General features: G+C 30.0%; 1 protein-coding gene across 1 annotated transcript; it reads left to right on the top strand.

Annotated features, from left to right (window-relative positions):
- The first annotated feature begins 6,214 nt into the window (after positions 1-6,214).
- On the top strand, positions 6,215-7,641 carry LOC21385970 (protein MOTHER of FT and TFL1). The gene is made up of 4 exons (XM_010098495.2): positions 6,215-6,474; positions 6,789-6,850; positions 6,969-7,009; positions 7,111-7,641. Exons 1-4 carry the CDS (start codon positions 6,274-6,276, stop codon positions 7,338-7,340), a joined length of 534 nt encoding a protein of 177 aa, XP_010096797.1. The 5' UTR covers positions 6,215-6,273; the 3' UTR covers positions 7,341-7,641.
- The last annotated feature ends 1,799 nt before the right edge of the window (positions 7,642-9,440 follow it).

Raw genomic sequence — 9,440 nt, forward strand, 5'->3', positions numbered from 1 at the left:
TTTTTTTGGTAGTTTTATTCCAAGATTGTTTTCAGTTTAAAAAAATTAAAATTGTGTTTAGTAGTTTAATTTTTAAAAACATATAATAATATTTAAAATAATAATATATTAAATAAATAACAATATTAAATATATTAAATAAATATTATACATGAAGAAATGGGTTTCGGATGATTCATTTTGGTGTGTTTCTTCAGAGTTGGGGGGTCGAGGGAGATCGGAGAAGAGTGGGGTGGGTGGGGGCACAGTCGGAGAAGAGTGGTCCAGGGCAAAGAAAATAAAAATGGAAAACTAAAAATGATGCAGAGTCATTTTCAGTTTTGCTCACTTTTTGGAAACAAGTAAATTCATTTTCTGTTTTTCAAGAAATGCATGCCAAACGTCCCTGCCAAAGCATTTTCATTTTTTTGTTCTTGAAAAAAGTGAAAAACGTTTTTGAAAACGGAACCAAACAGGCACGAAGAGTCTCTGATACCAGATGATGTCGCACCAAGAAGATTTAGGAAAATAGAGAGAAAGAGAAGAATAAAGAGAGAAGCAGACAGAGAAGAACGGAAGAAATAATATAATTTAGGAAGAATAAAATCATAGAGGGAAAAATTTATGTATTTTATTAATCATCAAAGTGTTTTTAAAAATAACAATGACTAATCTATTTATAAAGTATGAAATCCTAATCTTATTTTAAAAAGAAAATACACATAAATAAATTATAATAAAAAGATAAATATAATTTTAAATTAAATTTAAATATTAAAATAATCCTAACTTAATTCGTGCGTATCTTGGATTATCGTCGATCAAAACTTTTGCTCCTATAGACCAGGAATATGCAAGTAACAGAGCCCAAAAACATCCAGTTCGTCAAATGATCAGTCCTTATACAAGCAGACCACACACATGTTCTTGGAGCTATAGTTTTTGTGTATGCGTGTGTATTTGTTTGTTTGTTTTTTTTTTTTTTTTGAAGTTTTTATTTGGGAGAAAGAGGGAAATAGACCAAGATTTGAGATGAATTAAAATTAATAGGCCAATAGTTTACATAAGTTAATACATAGGCCAAATTACTGTTTTCGTCCATAACTTGTCTGGTTATTAACCATAACTTGACAAGTTATTGTCCATAATTATCCATAAGGACCATAACTTGTCTGGTTATGAACCAAACTTGATAAGTTTGTCCATAACTTATCTGGTTATGAACCATAACTTAACAAGTTATGGCCTATTAATTTCTATAACTAAAAATTGGCCTATATACTTTCTTAAACTTTTCATATTGGCTTATTTTCTACAATTTTTCTTTTTATTTTCGGGCAAACAATACATACAAGAGGGTCTCGGAACGCACAACATAAATTTATTTGTTTTTTTTTCCTTAAAAAAGAAGAATAAAAATCTGAACATGAAGAGAAAAGAAATTGTCAAGCATACCTACATATATCTCACTTAGGCCTAGACACTCCATGGAGAGCAAAGTGGTTGCCAAAGTGAATCTCCTGAAACAATCCTGGATGTTACTTTTCAATCCACTCAATTTTGTGGTCCTTGATAGCATTCTTCCTAGAACTATTGGCACATATACAAAGACCTAGTCAGTAAATGAGGATTAGAAAGTCAAATATGAAATGAAGTTTGTGATAGTTGTACATATGTTGCAACAGAAAGGTTACAAAATATGAAAATAAATATATATTATATTGTAATTATATATATTATATTATAGTATAATATAATATAGTCGTAATTTTTAACTATCAATAACAATTCAACCTCATAATTTATCAAATGTTATTACACTGATTTTGAAACTAGCACAGCTACTATAATTATAGTTTACTAAACACTCAGCTGATTTTTGTAATAAAAGTTTTTTCTTTCAACACAGCTAACAACAGTTTTTCAAAAATCTACAGCAATACCTAACTAACTCTTTGAGAGGCTTTATAAAAGCCTTCAACCACAATAACAAAAGAAAAGGAGACCTCGAGGCCCCCTACGATTATTCATTCAACACGTACATAGCATATACTAAAAAATAATAGATTCTCATAGAAAGAGCTGAGAGATAAAAATTAAGAGAAATTATTTTGGAGAATTTGGGGTCAGTTTTTAGGATTATTGTATTTAGGATTTTTATTTTCAATTTTAGAGTTTATAAGGAGAAAATATTTTGAAGATTAAGAACATGAGATTGAATATTAAAAAGTTAGGCTTGGAGACTTGTGACACACCTCTATGTGAGTTTTTCTTTCTAATTTTTTCTATCCCTATATTTCTATGAATTGAGATGTTGGAACCCTTGATTTATTTTATTTTTATTTTTATGTTTTAATTTTCTTTTGCTAAGGCTATGAGATTACCAATTCTATTTTAATTTAATTTAATTTATTTTTACTTTCAATGAATAAATTCACGTTTTTTATTCATGATTGTTGTTTCTTTCTCTGCGCTTAATATTTTCAATTATCTGGCCAATATTTGAATTATTTTGGAGACTTAGATTGAAACCTGAGAATGAGATATTTAGGAATAGTTTCTTGTGAGAGAAACTGTAAGGTGCTTGCAACATCGAGAGATAGTAATACAACTTGCGAGAACAATTAAGAGAACCAGAGAGTGTAATGAATTTTTAAGGTGGTAGAATTTACATCGAGAGATAGTGGGGTTTACATGCTAGGAATGTGTTTGATAGCATCCCCATAAGGATTATTAAATAATTTAAGGTTACTCATTCTAACACGTGAATAGTGAGCAATGTTAGTAAGAATAATGAATTAAATTAGATTAGATTTGGTGAAATCAATTTCTCTAATCTTTTATTCAGTAGAGTTTTCATTTATATTTTGTTTTAGTACTTTTTTCTATTTTATTTTAGGTTGTTCAAATAATTTTAGAGTTAAGTAATTTCGGTAATCAATTAAAATTAAAACAATTCTCGTGAGATCGATATTTTATTCACTACTTTATTACTTATATGTGATATTGTAGACTTGTAATTTTCACATCAGAGCTCTAAACTTTTATTGTTTCGTAATGAATACAAGAGTGCCTACCGTAATGAATACAAGAGTGCCTACGCTTATCTAAGAATGCAAAATAATGCGTAAGGCCTTAATGAGGAGGATTAACCTTTTTATGCATGCCTTTCTTCGTAATACAAAATTCGAATTATAGGATTAGGTAATCCTTGTCCCCTGAGGATAATCTTATCCTTCGTTTGTGATATCTTCTTTATAATCTCGTCAATTTGTGTTCGAATTCGAATTGTCCATACTAGTTGCCTCTTTTGAAATTCACGGGATTCTTCATAGCTTCTAGACTTATCTTCAAGGTCGTGATTCCTTGCGTAGACACAACTTTAGCTTAGGCACATTGCTTCGGTATCCTAGCCGAATCACTAATATGGGTGAGGCTTTCTGATACCTTGACCATGATGCAACAATTGGCCCCCATCTTGGAAACTGATCTCAAGTCTTGCAGTAGAGGCATTTCAAGTTTTGTGCGTCGAAGCAATGACGCGGTTTGGTTCTCTGAAAAACTTCGTGATTAAGGACTTATTCAGTTACATTTTTGAGTTATAATGATTTGAGTGTAGATCTTGAATTGAATTTGAGTTATAACTTAAGTTGAAGTTGTAACTTGAGTTTGTGTTTGGATGTGCACATTTGAGTTATGGTTTGAATTGAGAATCTATTTGAGTTTGTGTTTGAGTGGGATGAAACTTGAATTTCTATTTATTTAGTATTTTAATAAAAACTCAATAGTGATAGAAAATTTTAATAGGGTATATGAGTGAGATCTTATTCGTCTTTTCATTGTGAATGCATAAAAAAAATTATCTCAATCGGAATTAAAACGAAAAAGTTGACGTTTTTAATAATAGAAAAAATTTTGTTCATTAACTTGAATTTAAGTTTAAAAGCTTGAGTTTGAGTTTAGAAATTTAAATTAAAAGGGAAAATTAAACTTAGATTTTAATCCTAATATAAGTTAAAACTCAAATTTTACAAAACATAAACTTAAATAAAATTATGGCTTGTTTAAACGTTTTTTGAGTTTAGACGTTTAGTTTATGGATTAGAATTATTTTTTATTTATGTATATTTTTATAAGATATTGTAATAAATCATGAACTATAAATGTCGAAATGACGATGCCTCGTCAAGAAGGGTGCCTCGGAAACTTCAATAACTGCTTCAATCATCAAGCGTCCTATCACTTCTGCTAAAGAGACTTTTCATATCAGCTGTTAAAATTGTGCTCCTCAGTTTCCTGGCCATTTTCCTAGCTTTTCGATCGTGTCCTTTCGTCTCTATCATTGGATTGACTGTTACTAAATCTGACAATGGAAGGAGAGGTTGTGTCACTCACTCAATCAATCTCTGCCAAGGCCAATTGCGACTTTGCATTTCGTTCATAGTTTTATAGACCATAGAGCTCAAGAGCAAATCTCTAAAAATGAAGAAATGACTGTGATTGGTGCAGTACATCAATAATTATACATGAAATGCATTAAATTTCATACATGTAAAAAAACTAACGACAAATGACAAAAGAAAAAACAAAGTACTAATATGTTAGTGGCAACTTGTATTAGCTTCTTGTGATTAAACGAAAATTTTGAAAATGGAGAAAAAACTTACTTTTTGAATAAAAATTATTAAGGCCCTCTTTATTTTATCGATTCGATTTTAAAATTTAAATTTTATTAGAATAAAAAACTCTTAAAAACAGTCTCAAATAACTTTTTTACTACAATAAAAAGCTCTCATATAAAGTTACATCTCAACTCGAATTAATAACTCGAATCAGCGAAAATACTTCTATATAAAGTTACATCTCAACTCGAATTAATAACTCGAATCAGCGAAAATACTTCTATATAAAGTTACATCTCAACTCGAATAAGCGAAAATACTTCTTGAATCCATACAGGAAAACCCAAGAAATATATGGTTTACGACAATGGAATTAAGTCCATTTTGTAATCTGGCCTTTTGATTTTGTAAGTAAACAGGCTCATAACATCTTATTTTTAGTAAGGATTTTGTAGTTTTTAACCACGAGTCCACTACAAATGTTGTCAATAAAAATTTTGTTGTGATGCACCAAGACACCATACTACATTTTGGCTTAACTCACTAAATTTTTGTCATAATTTGATTATTTTTTAAGCTTTTGAAATGTAGAAGATTTGGCTATTTAAATATGATAGAACAAATGAATCATTTTAGAGTTGTTTGGTATATATACTCAAAATTCACACTATGAATTTATTACAATATTTTTCTCTTATAAAAAATTTAAATTAAACAATTTTTCTTCAGTAGTTCTCTTATAAAATATTTGAATCAAAACTCAAATCAGGGTCTAAATATACTTTTCAAACGAGAGCTTTACCAAAACACGGAAGACGTCTTTGCCATTCAATTGGGCCACTTAATCAAGTTTTAAGTCCAAATCAATTATTATCTTATTTAGTAAATTATATTATCGTCAAATACATGATTCATTATAATCAATTATTGTTACCGCATCATTTTGAGTAACCAATAGAACAAAATTCTTAAATGGAGTGGGAGAGTAGGTAAAGCAAAGGCTGGAATGACGTGGTATCAATAGTGGTTTCTCACATGAGTCACCTCCTAAATTTTAGTGAGTCTTGATTAATTGGTTCTGCCTAAAAGACAATTTAAACCCTAATGAGCAAGAGGATGTTTAATTCTTTAAGCGTGTTTTATTATTCTTTAAAAGGAGGGTAATCTTACTAGTAAAAAAATAGAAAAAAAGAGAATGATAATCTTGATAAATATTTTTTAAAAATATATGAATTAATATCTTTATTATTTATTATTTATTTATAATTTTTTTAATTCAATAATTACATTAATAAAAAGTAATTATTAAAAATAAAAACTAAAAATCCAAAAGCATGTGTAATTCACCATTTTTTCAAAAAAGGAAAGAAAGAGGGTAATCTAGGAAATTGGAAAGGACAACGGCCCGTCACATCAGAAGTCCGTTGGGCCTAAAATGGGGATTCGAAACCGACAAAGACGCACAGAGGAACGCGTGTCTCGTCGGCACTTTCATCGTGGACTGGCTACGTGTCATCATGAAACCCGTTGTGCAACGTGGCGAATCCAGTTCATTCATATAAGCGCCCCTCTCTTTTTTCTTGCTGATCATTTTTAGCAATTCCAAACACAAAAGTAAGAACCTTCATTCAAACAAAGACTCAAAAATTATCTGTAATAATAAAGTATTATCATGGCTCGGTCTCTAGAACCCCTGGTGGTCGGAAAAGTGATCGGAGATGTGGTCGACATGTTTAGCCCAGCTGTTGAGCTCACCGTCCGATATGGGTCTAAACAGGTCGGTAATGGTTGTGAGATCAAGCCCTCCGCTGCCGCCGATAGGCCCAAGGCCCAAATTCTTGGCCCCCCTAACCACGCCAATCTCTACACTCTAGTATGTTAGCTCCTTTATTTATATTTATATCTATATCTATATGTTTTATATATATATATATATGTCATATGCGTGCAATATCAAATTTTGGTTTTTATTGCTTCATTTGAAAAGTTAACGAAGTACCCTTTTGTTAAAAACTAAGGTGTACACTATTGAATTGTTGAACTCTTTTATTAGTGTTCTTTTATTGCACTCTTGATGTTATTATTTGGTATATGCGTACACATGTCACGTTTTGTTTGTGAATATTCATAATTGTATGCATGTATATATATATATATATGTATATATATATATATATATTCATGTAGGTGATGGTTGATCCCGATGCTCCGAGTCCTAGTGAGCCAACACTAAGAGAGTGGCTTCATTGGTATAACTTCATTTACCCAAAATGTCTTCTACAAAAAAACAAAAACAAAAACAAAAACAAAAAATCATGGAAACAATATTGGAAATACTTACCATCACTTAATTTTTTTTATTTTCAGGATAGTTGTTGATATTCCAGAAGGATTAGACGCCACCAAAGGTACAACCTTTTGATTTAGTGTTAATCATGACCGATTAAGAATATATTACATGATTACAAGGTCCACACGTGGAGTGATTTAATTTGATTTTTACATGTAGGAAAAGAAGTGGTGCCATACATGGGACCCAAACCACCAACTGGTATCCACCGATACATGTTTGCTTTGTTTAGGCAGAGAAGTGGAACAATATTGGCGGGAAATGTCCCATCACCGGAGGCTCGTGGCAACTTTAGAACTCGCCAATTTGCTGCCCAATACGGCCTTGGCCTTCCTGTTGCGGCTGTATATTTTAATTCACAGAAGGAACCTGGAACTAGAAAGCGTTGAATATTAATTGATCATGTACTAGCCAGTCTATTACCAAAATAGGAAAAGTACTAGGTTCTTCTGTTGTTGTTTTTTTCCCTATAGACAGACAGTGCGAAGAGATAGTGGAACTTATAATTATGGGGTTGATCACATTTGTTTGTTGTTAATTAGTGATAATATTGGTGTTGGTAGTATATTTTGAGTTTGTTAATATTAAGGTGGTGTTTGGTATGCGGTAATGGACAGGAATCATATTACTGGAAAAGTGATAGAAGGAAATATGATTCTAAGAAATGTGTATTACCACGTTTGGTTATGCATGTGAATCTTTTCTTATATTCTCAGGAAAATCATTTTATTGTATTTGGTTGATACAAAGTAATTTAATGTATTTTTTCTTAATAATAACTAATTTAAAATATTTTAAGTACTACAAAATGATAAAATGAATTTCATGGGATTGATATTCCTGGGAATATAAAAATCACAACTCTTGCACCAACTTAAATATAATAATATGTGAAGATTTTCATTTCCATTTAAAGATTACTAATTAGTGTGTTAATTAGAGTTGGGTGGACAATTTTCTCGAATCTTTGTGGTGACAAATCTGACTAGGCACCATTAATGAATAATCATCGACAACTTTGCATTTGCTTTTTTGGGTGAAAGTAAGAATGTGATGAAGTTCCACTATCTGTCTCCCTACATGACACGGCAAATAGTTTGCTTTCTATTTTTTTTTTTCAATTTGATTTTATGTTTCTTTGACAAACCAATTTTCAATACATGCACTAATGAGTCATATATAGCCTAGGAGAAAACAAAAAAAAAAAAAAAGATTCTTATGTTTCATTATCACAGTTTAATTCTAGCTTTCATGTTGTTTTCTGAACTTTTAATACGACTATTTTAACGGTGAATTGAATTTGTGACCAAGACGGAATCACACGTTATCTTATCACACTTTGACTCTTGCATATGAATAATAAATTAAAGTGTAGATAGTTAAGAAAAACATAAAAATTTAGAGTCTTCTATTATGGTGCTACGAGTTTTATTATAAAACGAAAAAAGATTTGAGTGCTTGAGTTCAAAATAATGACTTCCATGAATAGGGTTTCTAGGTGACCACGTAGGTCTACATTTACACTTCTATGAGATAAATACAAGTATATGAATAATACATAAATATTGTCGAATAACTTTTTTGGATTTATTCTTTATCAAACAAATTTCCGAGGTTATTCTTCTTATCTTGTATTCGAATTCGAATAAGAGTATCCTTTTGATAATATTTTTGTGATTTCAAGGATGTAAATAATCATCTTTTTGTGTTCAGCTTTCTTATTTCGAGCTACCCTCCAATATAATCTTCATCGAGGTGGAACGATAGAGAAGGATTTTAATCGCCTTCTCATTATCTTCAACTCTCCCCTGTCAATTAAGGAGAGAAAATATGATAGAAAAGAAATATAAAAGTGATGAAAAATAGTAGTGATGGAAAATAATAATGATGAAAAGGAAATTGTTTTCTTTATGTTTTTTGGTACATAGAGAAGGAAAGAAAATGATTTTACCTTAATTTATTTGGTATTGGTATTAGAAGTTGAAGTGGAAGGAAAAAAGCTTATTCATAAATTATTTTTTTACCCAATACTAGTATTTTGTAAACAGTTATTTTCATATTGTTTGTAAGTAAAAAGATTACAATCTAGAATAGCCAAATAAAAAAAAAGTTGTATTGAAGGTTAAAGAGGAACAATATTTTTTTAAGTGAAATAATAATTAGTACATTGAAGAAAAAATATAAAACAATCTTCTAAAAGGCAATATATATATATATATATATATATATATTATAAGAAAGTGAAGGGGCAAAATTGTATTATATGATAAAGTAGCTAACAAAGCATTTTCCTCTCTATAATCCAGCCACATTTGAAAAGACAAAATGAGTGCATGAATATCTTTTAGAGTACATGATTCTAGAATTTTACTTCTTATTCTTAATTAGTATCTTTTTTAGTTAAAAAACTAGAATATTAATTAAAAATAAAGAGTAAAAATCCCGACTCATTATACTCTAAAATAAGTTGTAACAATTTTCTTCCTACC

Source organism: Morus notabilis, unplaced genomic scaffold, assembly GCF_000414095.1.
Source record: "Morus notabilis unplaced genomic scaffold, ASM41409v2 Scaffold2060, whole genome shotgun sequence".
NCBI classification, from domain to species: domain Eukaryota; kingdom Viridiplantae; phylum Streptophyta; class Magnoliopsida; order Rosales; family Moraceae; genus Morus; species Morus notabilis.